Raw genomic sequence first — 21,922 nt, 5'->3', positions numbered from 1 at the left:
ATTTGAAAATGGATATGTTGATTTTTTTTTATTGGTTGAGGTTATTAAGGGATATGGAGCCTCTGCAGGTAGAAGGAGTGGAGGTGCATGTCCGTGATGGGCTAATTGAATGATGGAACAGGATAAAGGGGCTGAATGGCCTCCTATTTCTATGATGAACTAACTTGCTGCAAGTGCCTCTTGCACAAGGAATCCGATTTGAGAAATCTCCTTGTGCTTGTTGTGATTTTCCAATCTGCAATAGCAAGAAAAGCTCAGTATTGACAAAGCTCTTATTCCCACTCGACTTCCATAGTAGAGTTTAGGAGGCATGGTGATACTTATGGCTAAGAATTCACATCTGAACACTGCCTGCCAATTCTGCAGTGACCTTTGTATTTTATTTCATGGATGGCTGACAGATCGTACAATTTGGGATCCTTTCAGCCATCTCAATACCCACCTGGAACGTCCACACACATGGAAGCCCAGCCCAATGGTCATGTACATCAGGTATTTGAAAACCATTAGAGGGATCTGTTAGAGTGTGAATCTGGAGAGATTGAATTTTGAGGGGGGGGGGGGTGGGGGGGACTGCTTACAGCATGAATCTTACAGTAGATTCAAGGGGTCAGTTAGTGTGAATCTTCAAAGAGTAGATTCCAGGGCTTTGTTAAAGTGTGAATTTGTACAGAGTAGATCCCAGGGATCAGTTACAGTGCGAATCTCAGAGTAGTTTCATGGGATCTGTTGGGTTTTAAAAAATTCATTCATGTGGCATCACTGGCTAGGCCGGCATTTATTGCCCATCTCTAATTGCCCTTGAGAAGGTGGCTGTGAGCCGCCTTCTTGAACCACTGCTCCCAGAGTGCTATTCAGGAGGAAGTTCCAGAATTTTCATTTGTATTTCTGCATCTGAGTATTAAGGGGCAACCTGAGTTTTCACTTTAAAGAGTTGCCTGTAAGTCTGTGGGGTTTGTATACCTACATTTTAATGAGGTTTTATGACTCTTGAAGTGGAGAGCTGTGTTCTCAATCAGGGTCGGGGGTTAGTCGTTTAGGGAAGTTAAAATAAAGTAGAAAAAACTGGGTTGTTGCCTAGCAACAGAGGACCCACAGGGAAACAGAAATCAGTTTTAGTTCAGTTGAAAGGAGGTGCCAGGAGAAGCTGGATATGGGACAGGGAACTGCAGAAAGCGGATTTCCCAAAAGAACAGAAGAAAGTCCCAGAAACTAGGCAGTGGGTCATAAAGAAAGTTCCAGGAAACACTCAAGCCAAGGAACAAGAACAGGAATCTGAACAAGGTCCTGTTAAGTGAAGTTAAAAGCAAGGAGTGGAAAGAAACGCTCTGAATTAAGGAAACAGAGCTGCAGGAAGCAAACGTAAAGCAAAATAGGCTTGCGAGAAGCCAGGAGATCCAAGGAGACAGCCAAAGGTGGGTGACTCCTTACTACTGGCCTGTGAAGCAGTGGTGTTCTGGCTGAGTATCTGACAGAGTGTGGAAGGCAAAGTTTGAATGCACATAGTGATCCAGGGGAGAGAAACATCGGAAGGAGAGGTCGAAACCCTACGGCTGGATCATTGTTGAAAACTTCCGAGAGAAAGCATCATTTGGGAGAAGATTCCAAAACGAGTTCTTCGAGCATTGAGATTGGAAACCCTCGTGTGAAAGATGGAATTCAGTGAGACCGGTTGGCTCACAGTGTGAAAAACGTCTGGGGGGAGTAAAGGAGAGATCCATAGCATCTGTCTGGGGTGGCAACTGTCACTTGGTTTCAGAGTGTGGTGTGTCTGACCATAGGTCACCTATTGGTTTACATGGACTGTGTGCTTACTGTGAACATTAGAGTATAAGATAGATTTTGTAACTTGCATTATCCTCACGAATCTATATATATCTGTAAAGGTGTAGTTGTGGCTGAAGGAATATTGTAATATAACCCATTTTTTCTCATTTAAGAAATGTTTTATTCTTTTGTTAAAAGTTCATCAGCAGACTCTGTGATCCTGTGCATATCTAAACAAAAAATAAAAGTTTGGATCTATCAAGCCTGGTTCCACCCAGGAATATGACTTGTTCAGTAGTAACATCAGCTAGGATCATAACAGTGTAAATCTACGGGGAATGGATTCCAGGGATCTATTACAGTTTGAATCCGTAGAGTGTGGATTCCATAGATCTGTTACAGTATGAAAATGCACAGAGTAGATTACAAGGATCTGTTGCAGTTGAATCTGTGGATTCCGGAAATCTGTTACAACGCGAATCAGCGCAATAGATTCCAGGGGTCTATTACAGTGTGATTTGGCAGAGAGTAGATTATAAAGATCTGTTGCAGTGTGAACCTACAGAGCGTGGATTCCAGCAATCTGCGTCAGTGTGAATCTGGAGAGAGTGGATTCCAAGAATTTGTTACAGATCCCATGTAGGCTCCACTGGGGTTTGACTCTCCAAGTTATTGTGTGTGAATGGGTACGCGTAAAAACGTACAGGGCCCGCGCACTCCAACACGCCGCCCGCGCACTCCAACACGCCGCCCGCGTGCTCCAACACGCCGCCCGCGCGCTCCAACACGCCGCCCGCGCGCTCCAACACGCCGCCCGCGCGCTCCAACACGCCGCCCGCGCGCTCCAACACGCCGCCCGCGCGCTCCAACACGCCGCCCGCGCGCTCCAACACGCCGCCCGCGCGCTCCAACACGCCGCCCGCGCGCTCCAACACGCCGCCCGCGCGCTCCAACTCGCCGCCCGCGCGCTCCAACACGCCGCCCGCGCGCTCCAACACGCCGCCCGCGCGCTCCAACACGCCGCCCGCGCGCTCCAACACGCCGCCCGCGCGCTCCAACACGCCGCCCGCGCGCTTCAACTCGCCGCCCGCGCGCTCCAACACGCCGCCCGCGCGCTCCAACACGCCGCCCGCGCGCTCCAACACGCCGCCCGCGCGCTCCAAAGCAAATTAGTGGGAACATCATTTGGCTCCTTTACTTTGTTTAAACCAAGTGGAAGTTCCTCACTGTGAAACTAACAAAGTCTCCTCCGATTTTTAACAATAATAACTCACCACAGCCGCTGATTTAGGATCTGGATTCAGTGTAGCTTTGGGCACAATACTGCCACTTTCTGATATTGCCTTGTGAAACAGGCCAGAGGACAAGGGAGAAACAACCTGCAAAAAAGAGCAAGGAGAACGGCCATGAGCTTAGGCTCTTTCTAAAGTCCCCCACCCCCCCCCGCAACCCTTCCCAAGCCATTCGCCTGGGGCAGTCTGGTATGGGGAACCGCACTCAGATTCCACATAAATGGTGCAGGTTTCAGCTGGACTGGGTACAAGGTGGGAGGGAGTCTCGCTACCCCACCTCCCCCCCAAGGTTAATCGAGAAAAAATGATCAAGGAGGCGAATGGAATGTTAGACTTTATCTCAATGGATTGGAATTCAAAAGTGAAGAAGTGAATTTTCAGCTCTCCGGAGACAAGGACTGACCCCATCTGGGGTCCTGGTACCTGCACCTCAGGAAAATGACACTGGCCTTTAAGGGAGTATAAGGCAGATTCACCAGAATTATACCATGGCCAAAAAAGTTACATTATGAGGATAGGGTGCATAAAAATGACTTGTATTCCCTTGTATTTAGAAGATTAATGGGCAATCTAATTGAGGTGTATAAAATTCTAAAAGGGCTTACGGGCACAGATAACGATTTCCTCCGTTGGGGGGGAATAGAGAACAGGCAGAGTCTTAAAATTGGAGCTAGGGTTATTCAGGTGCGATATCAGGAAGCAATTCTTCACACTGGCTGGAGCATCTAGAACTCACAGTCATACGCTCAGGAGAAGGGGTCAGCCATTTAAGGGCTGAGATGAGGTGCCAACTTAGTGCAAACCCATGACCCCCTCACCCATTCCCGTGGCCCCTTATAGCTCATATGCTAATTAAATCCCATCTTATGACCCCCGACCCAACAACCTTTTCCCTTACACACTCCATGCCAACTCACCCAGTCTCCACCATGGGCAGACCTCGGGATCCATACTGAGATTTTAATAAAATAAAGTTCCAAACATTTATTACAGACGTCACTAAAAAAAATATAAGTTAGGATCTATAAAAAAAACTCATTAAAGCCCACCTAAGACATTTGAATCCCCTTAAGTTCTTACTCCCTTATAAAAATAAACATTTATATTCATAACCCCACATCAAAGACAGGTAATCCTTGAATAAATTCTTTGAGAGCATCTTGTCAATAAAACTGAACTTACAGCCCATCTCCCCCACCCGATTGTGATAACAATAGGTGTAGAAAGCAGCTAAGCATTATTAATGCTATAATGATAGCGCTTAGGGTTATGTCAACAAACAGCTATTGAAACTGCTAGAATCAATTTTTTTTCAACTCAAACACAGGCAGTTTTTTTTAATATTTAAAGGGCAGGCTATTTAAATAACTCACCCACGTTTCCACCGCCCCCCCCCACCCCCTTAGCCCAGTGAAAATAGCAGCTGTCGGAAATGAGAGTGGGACTTCCGGATCGGCTCCCGCCAGCCATTTTAAAAGGTCCTTGGAGTCCCCACGACCCTGTGAAAATCTAGGCTTAAAACTGGTCATCTATAAACCCAATAGGGAATTTGTGAGAAATGTCTTTAACTCAGAGTGGTGAGAATGTGGAACTCACTATCACAAGGTGTGAGTGAAGTGAATAGAATAGATACATTTAACAGGAAGCATGTGAGGAAGAAACAAATGAAGGATATGTCGATGGGCTGAGATGAAGAGAGGTGGGAGGAGGTTTGTGTGGAACAATTGTGCTGGATGACCTGTTTCTCTCACAATTAGAAACGCATTGCTTTAAATTCTCCTGTGAGGATGAGGCATGTCCACTGCTGGGACCAACAGGTTTATTGTCTTTAGCTTGACAATGATCACTGGGCACACCAGTAAAACATGCAACATCATCCTGTAGAAGTGTTAACCAAAACATTTTGAATTGAAGGGGGGAGAATATTGGAAATAAAGACCAACAACGTACATGCAACGCGACACTTGTTGAACCAGCAGATTCTCCAAATATGGTCACCGAACCTGGGTCACCTCCAAAGCTCTCGATGTTTTCTTGAACCCACTTCAGTGCCGCAACTTGATCCAACAGGCCCAAGTTTCCTGGCAGATGCTCATCCCCTGTGCTGAAGATAGAACAGCAAATGCATATTGCTGTGTGTAAGACTTGTAACAACAACAATTTCCATTTATAGAGCTTCATTAACATTGTTGACGCTGGACCACATTAGGAGATACAAGGTCAAATGAGGTCAAAAGCTTGGTCGAAGAGATAGATCTTACAGGGGTATCTTAAAGGAGCAGAGAGAGGTAGAGAGGTTTAGGGAGGGAATTACAGAAGTTAGAGCCCAGGCAGTTGAAGGCACAGCTGCTATTAAAATCAGGGAGGCGCAAAAGGCCAGAATTAAAGGAATGTAGAGATCTTGGAGGATTGTGGGGCTGGAGAAGGCCACGGAGACAGGGAGGGGTGAAATCATGGAGAGATTAGCATACAAGGACGAGAATTATAAATCTGAGACGTGGCTTGACCGAGAGCCAATGTAGGTCAACGAGCACGGGGTGATGGTTGGTGAAAGGACCTTGTGCAGCGAAGGACACAGGCAGCAGAGTGTTGGATCACCTAAAGTTTACAGAGGGTGCTAGTCAGGAGATTGATCAGGGGAGCAATGAAATAGCTGAGTATGGGGGCAAAAAAAAGGGTAGACACTGAGAGATTGTTTCCTCTGGCAGGGGAATCTAAAACACAAGGACACAGCCTCAGGCTAAGGGGTCAACCTTTCAGGACTGAGTGGAGGGTTCACTCCAAGGGTTGTGAATTCTCTACCCCAGAGGGTTGTGGGTGCTCCATCGTTGAATGTATTTAAGGCTGGGATAGATGGATTTTTGGTCTCTCAGGGAATCAAGAGATGTGGGGAGCGGGAGGGAAAGCTGAGTTGAGGCAGAAGATCAGCCGTGATCGTATTGAACAGCAGAGCAGGCTCGAGGGGCCGAATGGTCTACTCCAGCTCCTATTTCTTATGTTACCAGGAATAGAGAAGTTTAGCTGTGAGGAAAGATTGGGCAACCTGGAGTTGTTTTCTCTGGAATAGAGGAGGCTGGGGGAAGATTTATTTGAGGTGTACAAAATTAAAAGGAAGCTCTTGTGGTGCAGTGGGTATTGTCTCTACCTCTGGGCCAGAAGCTTCAGGTTCAAGTCCCGCATCAGGACTTGATGACCATGGAAGGTGTATTCATAATTTGGCCAAACAGGTCAATTATCTGCCTGTAAATCCTTCCAATATGCCTGATGGCACGCGGTAAGAGTGGGAGAGTTTCCTGGTCAGCCATACGGCAAAAGGCAACAGCAAACCATGGCAGTACTTTGCCAAATGTAATCATGGACCAATCCAATGGAAGTCCATGGTTGCCAATGCCCTCTTAGGGCATGGTACCTGGAGGAGGAAGAGTATAAAATTAAAAGGAGCCTGGATAGAGTGGATTGTCTTTAGCAGAGAGGTGAATAACCAGGGGGAAAAGGTTTCAGGTGATTGGCCGAAGGATTAGAGGGGAGTTGACGAGGAAACTTTTCACCCAGAGGGTGGCGGGGATCTAGAACTCATTGTCTGATACTTGGAAGTGTTTGAAGTGCTGTAACCTACAAGTCAACAAGTCAAGAGCTAGGAAGTGGGATTAGGCAGCAGAGTTCTTTTTTCAGTTGGCTTGGAAACAATATTTTAATGTTTTTACATTTCCACCTACCTGAGGAATCCAAGAACCCCCAGCCGATACTGGATCACTACCATCACCACATCCTCATAAGCTGCAAGTGGTGCTCCATTGTGGAAATATGTATTTCCCATTATGAATCCACCACCATGGATCCAGACCATAACCTGATGGATAAAACAGGATGTGGTCAGAATATCCAGACAGTTCTCTGGGATTTGGTGGGAATCCAACTGCGGGGTGATTGGACCGAGTGAACTCATTTCTTCACACCTGTCGAGTTGAGGTTGGGGAGGAAGTGGTTTGGGGGAGTGGGAGGAAGAGGGAGGAGGGGGCGTTGATGGAGAAAGTGTTCGGGGGATTCGGCGGGGGGTAGGGGAATTGATTGGGGGAGTTTGGGGGAGATAGTCATTTTATTCATTCACAGGATATTGGTGTTGCTGACTAGGCCAGCATTTACTACCCATCCCTAATTGGCCTTTAGGTGGTGGTGAGCTGCCTTCTTGAACCGCTGCAGTCCATGTGGTGTAGGTACACCCACAGTGCTGTTAGGAAGGGAGTTCCAGGATTTTGACCCAGCAACAGTGAAGGAACGGCGACATATTTCCAAGTCAGGATGGTGAGTGACTTGGAGGGGAACTTCCAGGTGGTGGTGTTCCCATGTGTCTGCTGCCCTTGTCCTTCTAGATGGTAGTGGTCATGGGTTTGGAAGGTGCTGTTTAAGGAGCCTTGGTGAATTCCTGCAATGCATCTTGTAGATGTACACACTGCTGCTACTGTGTGTCAGTGGTGGAGGGAGTGAATGTTTGTGGATGGGCTGCTAATCAAGCAGGCTGCTTTGTCCTGGATGGTGTTGAGCTTCTTGAGTGTTGTTGCAGCTGCACTCATCCAGGCAAGTGGGGAGTATTCCATCACACTCCTGACTTGTGCCTTGTAGATTGTGGACAGGCTTTGGGGAGTCAGGAGGTGAGTTACTCACCGCAGGATTCCTAGCCTCTGACCTGCTCTTGTAGCCACAGTATTTATATTTATTATTTATCCAGTTCAGTTTCTGGTCAATGGTCACCCCCAGGATGTTGATAGTGGGGGATTCAGTGATGGTAATGCCACTGAATGTCAAGGGGCGATGGTTAGATTCTCTCTTGTTGGAGATGGTCATTGCCTGACCCTTGTGTGGCGCGAATGTTACTTGCCACCTGTCAGCCCTTCACTGTCACTGTGTCAAAATCCTGGAACTCTCTTCCTAACAGCACTGTGGGTGTACCTACACCATATGGGCTGCAGAGGTTCAAGAAGGCAGCTCACCACCACCTTCTCAAGGGCAATTAGAGATGGGCAATAAATGCTGGCTCTGCCAGCAAAGCCCACATCCCGTGATTGAATAAAGAAAACCCGAGAAGACCCTACAGAATAGAAAGGAAGATGTGAGGGTGTGGATGAATGCATCTGTATGGGTTTTAATTTATTATTTGTGCTTTTTTCCAGTCCTGAAATGAAATGGACTACAGCGGTTCAAGAAGGCAGCTCAGCACCACCTTCTCAAGGGCAATCAGGGATGGGCAATAAATGCTGGCCAGGCCAGCGACACCCACATCCCATCAATGAACAAAGGAAATGTGAGTGAATCATATTTCATTCCATGTGGTGCAGAAGTGTTACGAGATACAATTCCTAATTCTTCCTTTTCTGGCTGGATTTAAAAAAAAACAATAAACGGTAGTCCTATTAAGACAATGGAGGATGCAAGCCAGCCACAAAATGCAAGTTGCATTCCATCCAAGTGGGATGAAAAGGGAACAGGCACCGAAAATCCCCTGGGGAGCGGAAAGACCCCATCTCCTGTTGCCTTTCACACTATTCTGAAACTCTTCAACAGTTTCTAATATGAGATGTCAAAATGCAATTACCTGTTCTAAATAACAACGACTACAGTAAACATGGATTAATCGAATTCCTCTGGAATATACAGCCAACAGGACTTTAAGTACTGCTTACCAAGCCGCAGAGATCAGAGACCAGAATTCTGTACGGAAAGACTGCAAAGAAGCTGTGCCCGCATTTGCAAAGTAACCATCCTGAGAAATCTACTGTAAACTGAGATCTTTTGGGAAAAAAATGTGGGAATCTGCTCGATACAACTACACCCAGGAAGACAACTGAACAAAATGGCCGCAACGTGAAATCACCGCATCGAGACCAGGCAGGAAACAGCTAACAGTATATTCCTTTGTTTGTTTATCGTCTTCACAAACTGGAAAAAATCTTTAAGCCTATCCTCTCATTCAGCCATCTGTACTGGTGTTTGTGTGGGCCCAGGGAATGTGCTGATGTAAACAGTATGAATGATGGTTGTGATTTACCTAGTTTTTTAATTCGTGAAGTAGTGTCAACAAATTTATCTTGTTATTTGTTTAACCTAAGAAAACCTGTCTGACTAGTTCCTTAAATCTGGAAGTGCACACAGTGGAACTCCAGCAGCATTGGCAAAGCACATCCTCTCTAAGCTCACAAAAAAAACCCTGTTACGGTCAGACCTGGGGTGGGAGAATAGGGGAGTCATTTTTACCCCTCCTCGTGTGGTCATAACACACCCCCCGGTCTTCTCTGCCCCAGGAGGAATAATCCCAGTAGCTCAGCCTCTGAATTACTGTTGTCTCTTATCCCTGGCATCAGTTTGCCAGTATGCTCCCTCCCTTAAACAAACTGTTATGTTGCTCAATTTGAGACTCATGGCATGGTTTGTATATTTAAAGTTTAAAGATTGAAAGCTTGTGGATAGAACTTCTGCTCTCTCTGATCTGAATTCTACTAATAGCATAGACTCCTGCCAGAGAATTACCCTCTGTCAGTTCTGCTATTTGTTTCAGATTATTCCCCTTCCCTGTAGTGTGTGGTTGCTCAAACTATCCACAATACTCCAAACGTGATCTAAGCAGCGATTTATAAAGTTCTAGCATGATTTATTTGCTATAAATGCTATATGTATATATTATATATCCTTTAAAACTTCTGTTTCTTCCAATCTGCTATTCCCTCTCAACTGCACTTCTCTTATGAGCATCTTTAATACTGTTTACCCTCATTTTAGCAAACGTCTCCATTTTAAGTCTCAGCTTAGTCATCTTTCTAGGGACCCGTCCTCTGCAAACAAAAGGAATATGTTCAGGCCTTGCACCTTTTTTGAATTACCCGGGTGCTTAGGAAGCCTATAAATCCCCATTGCTTTCTCCATGGCAACGCTTTGGCCAGCCAGAGTTAACTTGCCAACCAATCAGCACCCTTTTCTTCTGTAATATAAATTGTCACGATTGCTTGAAATTTGGCACTCGTGTTTGTCCTGATGAGTATAAAGTGAAAAGCTTCAGCAACATGTCTCTCTGTTCAGCAATATAATCTATTTATCCACGAGACTCTATTTTTTTGATGAATTCTCATTTTATTCCATAAAAATGTATTTATTTTATACCCTACGTAGCTCACTCTGCAGATTTTCCACTGCATCTTACAATTTTTCTGTCAAGTTAGTTGAGTCTTGTGCCTTCTTAACTCATTGAACTTTGGCTTTTTAAAGTCCAACACGCTATCTTTCTTTTTCATTCTGGCATTGAACCCAATTATGTCGTTGGTTTCTATTACTCAATTTCCCCTTTACCCTGGACATATTATTGTTGGATCCTGCAAGTATCTGAATGGTCAAAGGCGAATTAGATAGATCGTTCTTGGTTCAGCAATTCCTGTGTCCCCTAGGCTGACAATCCAGTGCAGTACTGAGTGAGCGCTGCAACGTCGGAGATGCTTTTTCGGTTCCATTTGTTTCAGGTGGGTCTGCAAGATGGGAGGGCACTATTCAAAAGAGCAAGTGGAGAGCCCCCCACCACCACCCCTTGTCTGTCGCCTAACACCAAAAGTAGGTCATCTACTCAGCCATCTCATTATTGTCTGTGGTCTCTTGCTGTGCACAAGATGGCAGCCGTGTTTGCCAATAGAATACTGGTGACTCCATCTCAAATTACTTTCTTAGACTTGAAGCTGTCCCTGTGTGTTCAGGAAACAATGTAAGCAGCCAATTTGCATAGCAGGATCCCACAAATAATCTGTTTTAGCGATTTTGGTTGAAGAATAAATATTTCCCAGAACACCAGGAAGGACTCTTCTTCAAAACAGTCGTTATTGTTTCACGGGCGTGGGTGCCGCCAGCGAGCCCATCCCTAATTGCCCTTGAACTGACTGGCTTGCTAGGCCATTTCAGATGGCAGTTAAGAGTCAACCACATTGCTGTGGGTCTGGAGCCACATGTAGGCCAGACCAGGTAAGGATGGCAGATTTCCTTCCCTAAAGGGCATTAGTGAACCTGATGGGTTTTTACAACAATCAATGATATTTTCATGGGCACCATGACTGAGACTAGAGTTATATCCCAGACTTACTAATTGAATTCAAATTCCACCAGTTGCTGTGATGGGATTTGACCCCATGTCCCCAGAGCGTTAGCCTGAGCCTCTGGATGATTAGTCCAGTGATATTACCACTACATCACCGTTTCCTCATAATAAGTGACCATCAGATCTTTTCTGTCCCCCTGAGAGGGCAGAGGGGGCATCAGTTTAATGTCACATCCAAAAGAGCACTTCCAACAGTGCAGCGCTTCCTCAGTGTTGTACTAGAGTGTCAGCATAGACTATGTTCTCAAGTATCTGAAGTGGGACTTGAGCCTGCAACCTTCTGAGAAAGAGGCAAGAGTGTAGCCCACTGAACCATGACTGACACCATAGCCACAAGGAGTGGGAATGCTGGCTGGTTTCTCTCCTTCCTAACGCAAAGATACTGAAAACAACCATAGTACCAGCTGAGATCAGCTCACTCACACTGGTGCAGCTCGATTCAGGGGCCTGTGGGGGATGTGGTGGCCATCGCCTCCCATTCCCGCAGTCCGTGTCACATGGTGCCAGACAGCCTCTGAGCTAAGGCCCACCTTGCTGACCTCTGATTGTTCTTCACAGGTCCAGGAACAGTTAAAACCAACAGTTTACTTACAGGAAGTCTCTTGTTCTGGTCCTTTGGTCTGACAGGCGTATGCACATTCAAGTACAGGCAGTCCTCTTTGAACATACTGGGTTCAGCCTCTAATTGCATAAATTCCAAGATCATCTTCAATGAATTTGCATCTTGTAGACATCTGGGAAAGAGATAAAGAGACACCAAATCCATCGCATTCTGAAACATTAGACAGTAAGGCTGATGGGGCTGAGCTAGTACCAAGAGGTTCTCAGTTCAAATCCCCCTATAGCAAGTCTGAATTTGGTATATTTGTCAATCTGACTCATTTCTTTTAATACATTCAGACAACTCAGGTTGGACAATAAATTAACAATGGCTGCAGACAAATCAGCTGAAGTGATTCTAAGCTGATCTAATGGTGTAGTGACTGTTGCCATTTTCAGTATAGATAAATACAATTAACAAAAAGTTCATCTGTTAGTTGAAAGGAGATATTGTCCTGAAATGCCCTAGTAAACAGATCGCATCCAAATAACAGTACCTCTGACAATGCAGCACTTCCTCAGCATTGCACTGTGACTATTAGTCTGGAGTGGAGTCTTTGGACACTATTTTTAGCTATAAAATTATTGGAGAATAAAGGCTGCTTGATTGGCAGTCAGGAATGAACCCATGAAGACGCTGTTCATTTTCTGATTGGCTGAAGGAAGGCTGGATGCAAAGAAGATAGATGTGTCAGGTGACCAATGGCAAGCAGGTGGGAGGGGAGCAGTTGAAGTCAGGAAATCACATGATTAATCCTCTACCCAGTAGGAAGAAAACAGTTTGGACCTGTACTTTCATTTTCCAGTTTTCACTAGTGTTCCATTTTAAGGTATAAAAGACCAGTTCAAACCAGTGTCCTTATTTCCCAGTTTTTTCGTTCTGGGTAAGAATTATGCCCAACCTGTGTTAACAAATGCTAGCCCATTATCAAAACTGTCATTCTTACCCAGGATGCATACTGGTTGCCTGTCTGATTCCAGTCCATGCTTCTGCTGCCTGGGGTGCAGCGAATCTCAAAGGACCAACTGGTGGCTTTGCAAAAGGGATGGCGAGATAGTTATAGACGGGTTTCTGAGTCCCTTTCACAGACACCCTCTTCCCCTCCAGCATCCCATACTTTGTGACAACAACTGGAGGCTTGTCATTGGCTTCTGAAAGCAAAATGATTTGTCAATGGCGTAGATTTCAGTTTCTGAACCACACAGACAACCTTCCCTTTTCAGTTAAAAGCAAAACACTGCGGATGCTGGAAATCTAGAACAAAAACAAATATACCTGGAAAAACTCAGCAGGTCTGACAGCATCTGCGGAGAGGGATACAGTTAACGTTTCGAGTCCGTATGACCCTTCATCCGAATGACCCTTCAGTTTTTGGTCAATGGTAACCCCCCAGGATGTTGATAGTGGGGGATTCAGTGATGGTAATGCCATTGTACACCAAAGGGCGATAGTTGGATTCTCTCTTGTTGGAGATGGTCATTGCCTGACACTTGTGTGGCGCGAATGTTACTTGCTACTTGTCAGCCCAAGCCTGGATATTGTCCAGGTCTTGCTGCTTTTGGACATGGACTGCTTCAGTATCTGAGGAATCGCGAATGGTGCTGAACATTGTGCAATCATCAGCGAACTTCCCCACTTCTGACCTTATGACGGAAGGAAGGTGATTGACGAAGCAGCTGAAGATGGTTGGGCCTAGGACACTACCCTGAGGAACTCCTGCAGTGATGAATCCTGCCTGAGATGACTGACCTCCAACAACCACAACCATCTTCCTTTGTGCTGGGCAGGTTCGATCCTGTTTTGTGAAAGGGAAATTGTGTTTGACCAACTAATGGAGCTTTTCAGGATGTAACTAACATGGTGGATAAAGGGCAACTAGTAGTGGATGTGATATATTTGACTTTTCAAAAGGCATTCAATAAGGTGTCACACAGAAGGTTGTAGCATAAAAATAAGGATTCATGGGGCAGGGGTAAAATATTAACATGGATCGAGAGTTCGCTAAAGGACAGAAAACAGACTTGAGCAATAAGCAGATCATTTTCAGGTTGGTAGACTGTAACCAGTGGAATGCTGCAAGGATCAGTGCTGGGGCATTAGTTATTTACGCTATATTAATGATTTAGATGAGGACACCAAGTGGAGAAACCGAGTGGAACCACTCCAAGTGTGTTGATGATACAAAGCCAGGTTGGAAAGACAGAGAAATTTTCATCGCTTGTGAAGAGATGTAGACAAGTTAGTGAGTGGGCAAGAAGATGGAGTACAATGTGGGATTATTCATTTTGGTAGGAAGAATTAAAAAAACAAGAATATTTATTAAATGGTGAGAAACTGTAAAATGTTGATGTTCAGAGGGATTTGGGTGTTCTTGTACAAGAAAGACAGAAAATTAACATGCAGGTACAGCAAGCAGTTTGGAAGGCAAATTATTTATTAGCTTTTATTGGGTTGGAGAACATAAGGAATAAATTCTTGCTGCAATTGTACAGGACTCTGGTAAAACTACACCTGGAATACTGTGAGCAGTTTTAGTCTCCTTACCCAAGGAAGAATATAGCTTCCTGAGAGGAACTGCAGGCAAGGTTCACTAGATAGATTCTTGGAAGGAAAAGATTAAAGGAATTATGACGGAAGGAAGGTGATTGATGGAGCAGCTGAAAATGTTTGGGCCTAGTTGAAATCGTCCCCTCTCGTGAAAAGATCGAGAACGGGAGGACACAGGCTAAAGGTAATTGGCAAAAGAAGCAATGGAGACACGAGGAAAAACTTTTTCACACAGTGAGTGGTTGGGATCTGTGAAATGAAACCAGGACCATCAATGGGAAATTTCTTCAGTTTTCTCATGGGAGGTTTTCAGAGTTACTATTTCAACTTTACTCACATGATGGGGATGGAAAATATCATCATTGTTCGTTTGATAAACCAACAGTTCTGAGCACAAGTGAATAATGCAACTCTCATTAATCCTTCTGCATAGTTTCTCATTTGATGTCTTTATCAAAATCTTAATGATCATGTTTAATTCCCTTAAGAAGATGGTTAATGGAAAATGGAACAGTCTCCCTGGGAAACAGTATTCCCTCTTCGGGAGGCAGCCTTCCCCCCTTTGGGAGGTAGTATTTTGAGACATGACGCGTGGTGAGTGTAACGTCTCGGGAGGAATAGGTGATTTGGGGCCTATGGTTCCCTAATCTCTCCCCCACTGTGGACTATCCTCACCCCGTGTCTGAATTTGTTGTAGACTCATTGATAGAGATTGATCACTGTGATTGGTCAATCCTAAGATCTAACATATTAATTTTTTGGCTTTGTCTACTTGTCCAACCTCTTTTGAAAGAGTCACGGGTCTGAATGGCCAAGTGTCTCCTCCTCATTTAAACTGTTTAATTTGTGCCAGATATTTCCTCTCCTCATTCATCCTAACAAACATTATCATCTGCCATTTTTGTGCATGAAATTTCATCTGACATCTATCTGATAGATTTGTCTGTTGCCCTCTACCCCTGACAGATTAACAAGCACAACACAGACGTAAGCCTCGGTCAGGAGTGTGATGGAATACTCCGCACTTGCCTGGATGTGTGCAGCTCCAACAACACTGAAGAAGCTGGACACCATCCAGGACAAAGCAGCCCGCTTGATTGGCACCACATCCACAAACATTCACTCCCTCCACCACCGACGCACAGTGGCAGCAGTGTGTACCATCTACAAGATACACTGCAGGAACTCACCAAACCTTCTAGGCAGCACCTTCCAAACCCACAACCACTACCATCTAGAAGGACAAGGGCAGCAGATAGATGGGAACACCACCACCTGGAAGTTCCCCATCAAGCCACTCACCACCCTGACTTGGAAATATAAGGGAGCAAGTAATGAAGTCTAAATCAGGGTTACACTGCGTGTATGTGAATGCACGGAGTATAGTTTAATAAAATTGGGAAGTTACAGGTGCAGATTGCCTTGTGGGATTGTGATGATAACAGAGACCTGGCTTAAGGAAGGGCAGATCTGGGTGTTAAATATTCCTGGTTACAAGGTGTTCAGATAAGATAGGAAAGGGACAAAAGGAGGAGGGATGGCATTTTTGATTAAGGAGAGTATTGCAGTACTGGAGAAAGAGGATGTGTCAGAGGATTCAAGGACAGAATCAATTTGGCTAGAGCTAAGGAATAAGAAAAGTGCAATGACATTGTTCAGTGTAATATATAGAGCACCAGCTAATGGGAAGGATATAGAGGAACAAATCTGCAAGGAAATTACAGAGAGATGTAAACATCATAGAGTACTTATAATGAGGGACTTTAATTACCCGTATATAGACTGGGATAGTGATAGTGTTAAGGGGCAGTGAGGGACAAGCATTCCTAGATTGTGTTCAGGAGAATTTCCTACAGCAGTATGTGTCCAGTCCAACAAGAAAGGAGGCACTGCTAGACCTGGTTCTTGGGAATGAGGTGGGCCAAGTAGGTCAAGTGATAGTGGGGGAACATTTAGGGGACACTGATCATTGTATCATAAGGTTTAGGGTGACAGCGGAAAAGGATATTGGTCAATCCAGAGTAAGAATTATCGACTGACAGAGAGCGGACTTCAAAGGGGCAAGAACGCAGCTGGGCCGGATAGACTGGGACCAAAGGTTGGCGGGAAAAACTAGCTGAATAATGGGCTACCTTCAAAGCGGAGATGGTTTGGGCACAGTCAAGGTATGTTCCCTCAAAAGGGAAGGGTAGGACAAACAAAGCCAGAGTTCCCTGGATGACAAAGGAGATAGAAATTAAAGAAGAAAAAGTGTGCTTACGATAGGTATCGGGTAGCAAATACAACTGAGAACCAAGCTGAATACAGAAGGTTCAGAAGGGATGTGAAAAAGCAAATACAAGAAGCAAAGAGGGATTAGGAAAAAAGACTGGCAGCTAACATAAAAGGAAATCCCAATGTATTCTATAAGCACATCAATAGTAAAAGGGTGGTAAAAGGAAGAGTAGGGCTGATTAGGGACCCAAAAGGGGATTTACACATAGAGGCAAGAGACATGGCTGAGGTGCTAAATGAATAATTTGCATCTGTCTTTACCTACGAGGCAGATGCTGCCCAGGCCAGGGTGACAGAGGAGGAAACTCAGTCACTAGGAGGGCTTAATATTGACAAGGAGGAGATATTGGATAAACTGTCGGTACTTAAAGTTGATAAGGCACCGGGACCAGATGAGATGAATCCAAGAATATTGAAGGCAGTGAGAGTAGAAATTGCAGAGGCACTGGCAATAATCTTTCAATGTTCCCTGGATTCGGGGGAGGTGCCGGAGGACTGGAAAATTGCAAACATTACGCCACCTTGTTCAAAAAAGGTTGTAAAGATCTGCCCTGCAATTACAGACCAGTCAGTTTAACTTTGATGGTGGGGAAACTTCTAGAAACAATTATTCGGGATAGAATCAATAGTCACATGGAAAAATATGGATTGATTTGGAAGAGTCAGCATGGATTTGTTAAAGGAAAATTGTGTCTAACTAGCTTGCTGGAGTTTTTTGAAGAGATAACAGAGATGGTCAATGAGAGCAAGGCCGTTGATGTGGTGTATATGGACATCTAAAAGGTGTTCGATACAGTGGCACACAACACACTTGTGAGGAAAGTTATAGGTCATGGAATAAAAGGGGCAGTAACAACGTGACTACAAAATTGGCTGAGGGATAGGAAACGGAGTAATGGTTAACGAGTATTTTTCAGGCTGGAAGAAGGTTTGTAGTGGAGTTCCCCAGGGGTCGGTATTGGGACCCTTGCTTTTCCTGATATATATATAAATGATCTAGATCTTGGTGTGCAGGGAACAATTTCAAAGCTTGCGGACGACACAAAACTTGGGAGAATTGTAAACTGTGAGGAGGACAGTGTAGAACTTCAAAAGGACATTGACACATTGGTGGAGTGGGCAGATAGATGGCAGATGAAGTTCAATGTGGAGAAGTGTGAGGTGATGCATTTTGGTACAAAGAACATGGAGAGACAGTATAAAATAAAGGATACTGTTCTAAAGGGTGTGCAGGAGCAGAGGGACCTGGGTGTATATGTACATACGTCATTAAACGTGATAGGACAGGTAGAGCGAGCTGTTTCTAAAGCAGACAGTATTCTAGGCTTCATTAATAGGGGCATAGAGTATAAGAGCAGGGAGGTTATGATGAACTTATATAAGACACTCGTTAGACCTCAGTTGGGGTATTGTGCGCAGTTCTGGGTGCTACACAATAGGAAGGATGTGAACGCATTGGAAAGAGTACATAAGAGGTTTATGAGAATGGTTCCAGGGATGAGACACTTCAGTTGTGAGGAAAGATTGGAGAAGTTGGGACTGTTTTCCTTGGAGTGGAGATTTTATACAAGTTTTCAAAATCATGAGTCTGGACAGAGTAGATAGACAGAAACTGTTCCTGCTGGTAAACGGATCGAGAACCAGAGGGCACAGTTTTACAGTGTTTTGCAAAAGAAGCAAATGCAAGGTGAGAAAAAAACTTTTTCACACAGCGAGTAGTTAGGGTTTGGAATGCACTGCCTGGAAGTGTGGTGGAGGCAGGTTCAATTGAGGCATTCAAGAGGGCATTGGGTGATTATTTAAATAGAAACAACGTGCAGGGTTACAGGGAAAAGGCAGGAGCTTGGCACTAAGTTAAAATGCTCAGAGAGCCAGTGCAGAGACGATGGGTGATATTCCCGTTCCTTCACTGTCACTGGGTCAAAATCCTGGAACTCCCTCCCTAACAGCACTGTGGGTGTACCTACTCCACATGGACTGCAGAGGCTCAAGAAGGCAGCTCACCACCACCTTCTCAAAGGCAATTAGGGATGGGCAATAAATGCTGGCCCAGCCAGCGATGCCCACCTCCCATGAACGAATAGCGCAACTGGGGGGGGGTAATTTCTGAGCTGTGATCCCAGCTCAGAGCTCGGCAGACTTTATTCACCGCTGCATTCCCGCAGTTCCTGGTAATCTCAGTTAGGGAGGTGGGTGTGGATGGCGGGGGGGGGTAATAAATAACCGGCCGTCTCCCCCAGACACACCTGAGCCCTTACCTGTCGCCTGGGTCACCTGTACAGGGAACGCCAACACCAGGACCGCGATCAGAGCAGGGAACCCCCGCCCGAAGCTGCCCCTCGCCATTACACGGTGCAGAGTCCCGGAGAGACTGGGAGTCCCGGTCCCGGTCCCGTCCCGTCCCGTCCCGGCGATAACCAATCTCTCGGATTTAGAGAGCGAGGTATAAATGCCAGATCCCTGCTCAGGCGAAACGTCGCTCCGGCTTTGGACACTCTCAGCTGCACCCAGTTTGGAGACGGTCCCTAAATTCGACAATTGGTTGGATTGTGTAAGAGCTGGGTGAAGGGCAAAGGCGAAAAAAAAAAGACTTTATAAGGAAGGCAGTGTTGTCTTGGAGTCAGCCAGTCCCCTTGCTAACCCCCTGCAGAGAGTCTGTCCCACTGGAGAGAGAGAGAGAGAGGGAGAGGGACCAGGATTGGGAATCTCTCCATAAACTGCACACATTCAGACCCAAATCCGCAGCTCTGAGGAAGGGACTCGCAACGTTAACTCTTGTTTCTCTCTCCACAGATGCTTTCGGGACCTGCTGAGTTTTTCCAGCATTTTCTATGTGTATCCCCAGTGCAGCTGAGCTGTGAATCACACGCTTGCCCGGTGCCCTGGGACACAGTCGCTCCACTTGTCTGAGCTTGTTTTGGTCTCTTTCTGATGCAAGTTCTAGTTTAAAAATAAAAGCTCGTTCCACCTGACCGCCTCATCCCCGAGTGGGAACAAGCCATACATACACATTTCTGACAGACTCCCCCCCCCACCCCATCTCCCCTCCTCACTGTATTAGTGACAGCTCAAACCAGCACACTCTGCTGTTTAGGAAAGATAAACAGAAACACTCAACAGGTCAGACCAGCCTTTGGGGAGAGAGAAAAATCAAGAGTTAACGTTTCAGGTCAGTGACCTTTCATCAGACCTATGCTGATTTGAGATCATTGACCTGAAATGTTAACCCTGTTTCTCTCTCTCTCTCTCTCCCCCCCAGGCGCTGTCTGACCTGCTGAGTGTTTCCAGCATTTTCTGCTTTTATTCCAGATTTGCCACACCCGCAGTATTTAGCGCACACACAGTGCCCTGCTGGCAAAGAATAAACACTCAGCAGACCTGACAGCACTTCGGGAGTTAGCTGGAAGCTGAAAGAGAAAACTTTTCACCCAGAGAGTGGTGGGGATCTGGAACTCAGTGCCTGAGGGGCCCTGGTGGAGGCACACACAAAAAAACCTCATCTCGTTTTTAAAAAATAGCCAGCGATGCACTTGGAGTGCGGTAACCTGGAAAGTGGGATGAGGCTGGATGGTGCTTTTGTTGGGCTGGCACAGACCCGATGGGCCAAAAGGTGTCTTCCCGTGTTGTAAATTTTCTATGGGGTTGATTTTCAGCGGGGCGAGGAAGGCAGAACAGAAAGTGAAACTGACTCCAAGGGGAGAAGGCGGGAGAGTGGGGTTGAGAAACTTGTCAGCCATGATTGAATGGCGGAGCTGACTCGATGGGCCGAATGGCCTAATTTCTGCTCCTATGTCTTATGGTCTTATGGAGTGGTCCTCTCGCTGGCACCCCCTGCAGCCTTAGCTCAGCAAATCAAGCATCTGTCAACCAATTAGCGGCTGCCCGGTGGGCAGATGGACAATTATGAAGTGGGGGGGGATGTCCATGCCCAAACAGGAATCTAGGCTGGGATGTCATGCGGAAGAAGGGCGTACCACGATCAGGAACACTACATTGTCAGGGCGACACAGTTAAAGGCTCCCTGCTCGCTGAATCCATCTTTGTATTGACGACAAGTTCAAAAAAAGTTAACAAGTGAAGTCCAAACTCGTACAACTGCTGCTATCTTCACCAGCCGAATCTGCTGTTGCTCTCTGCCATGGTTCTGGTGCTGGGCCTTTTCTTCCGCCCTTGTGTTGTCTCATCATAGCCACTGAAAAACATTCCCAAACATTTTCCTGTCCAATGTCCAAAAACTGCAGCAGCCAGTGGAAAATTGCCAACAAATTGGCTCTTTTACAAACTCAATATTGTCTTCTTCTGAAGAAGTCATACAGACTCAAAACATTAACCCTGTCTCTCTCTCCACAGATGCTACCCGACCTGCTGAGTTTTTCAAGCATTTTCTGTTTTTTATCTCAGACTTCCAGCCTCTGCAGTATTTTGCTTTTATTCAGTGGTTCTTTAACTGGTAATTTCAAAATGGCAGGTGGGCATCCAATTTCGGTGCCTGCTCATCTTCCATAACATCTGAGACTGATGTGGCATTGCTGACCCGAGGTCATCACACCATATTTATCGTTCACGTGGGCTTGTGGTGGCTGGTGTGGGTGGGCATCCAATTTGAGGTCATAAAATCCAACCCTACATTTCAGGTCAATGACCCAATGACCTTTCCAGAACTAGATAAAGTTAGGGATGTAACACAGGTAGGTTGGGGGCAGGGTGGGAAACAGAACAAAGGGAAGGTACTCTGTGATAGGGTGGAAGGCAAAGGAGATTAAATGACAAAAGGGATGATGCTGCAAGGCCAAAGCTGATGCTAACAGGACAAATAAGGAAGCATCCTGGGGGTTACCATTGACCAGAAACTGAACTGGACTAGCCTTATAAACACTGTGGCTACAAGAGCAGGTCAGAGGCTAGGAATCCTGCAACAAGTAACTCACCTCCTGACTCCCCAAAACATGTCCATCATCTACAAGGCACAAGTCAGGAGTGTGATGGAATACTCCCCACCAGCCAGGACAAAGCAGCCCGCTTGATTGGCACCCAATCCACAAATATTAACTCCCTCCACCACCATTGCACAGTAGCAGCTCCTTCGACAGCACCTTCCAAACCCATGACTGCTACCATCTAGCAGACACATGGGACACCACTATCTGGAAGTTCCCCTCCAAGTAACTCACCATCCTGACTTGGAAATATATCGCCGTTCCTTCACTGTCGCTGGGTCAAAATCCTGGAACTCCCTCCCTAACAGCACTATGGGTGTACCTAGACCACATGGACAGCAGCGGTTCAAGAAGGCAGCTCACCACCACCTTCTCAAGG

At 45.7% G+C, this 21,922-nt stretch overlaps 1 protein-coding gene across 1 annotated transcript in view; it reads right to left on the bottom strand.

Moving 5' to 3' along the window:
* Positions 1-18,942, bottom strand: part of LOC144682240 (fatty acyl-CoA hydrolase precursor, medium chain-like) — a 57,367-nt gene extending 38,425 nt beyond the window's left edge. The window contains exons 1-6 of the mRNA XM_078544676.1: positions 18,865-18,942; positions 12,732-12,936; positions 11,777-11,918; positions 6,776-6,909; positions 5,010-5,163; positions 3,042-3,146 (exon numbers count right to left, since the gene is read on the bottom strand). Of these exons, the coding sequence (XP_078400802.1) occupies positions 3,042-3,146; positions 5,010-5,163; positions 6,776-6,909; positions 11,777-11,918; positions 12,732-12,895 (699 nt within the window). The 5' untranslated portion in view covers positions 12,896-12,936; positions 18,865-18,942. The remainder of the gene's footprint in view (positions 1-3,041; positions 3,147-5,009; positions 5,164-6,775; positions 6,910-11,776; positions 11,919-12,731; positions 12,937-18,864) is intronic.
* Between the last annotated feature and the right edge of the window lie 2,980 nt (positions 18,943-21,922).

This window comes from Cetorhinus maximus, chromosome 6 (assembly GCF_964194155.1).
Source record: "Cetorhinus maximus chromosome 6, sCetMax3.hap1.1, whole genome shotgun sequence".
NCBI lineage: Eukaryota > Metazoa > Chordata > Chondrichthyes > Lamniformes > Cetorhinidae > Cetorhinus > Cetorhinus maximus.
This window is presented reverse-complemented; position numbering and strand designations above follow the sequence as displayed.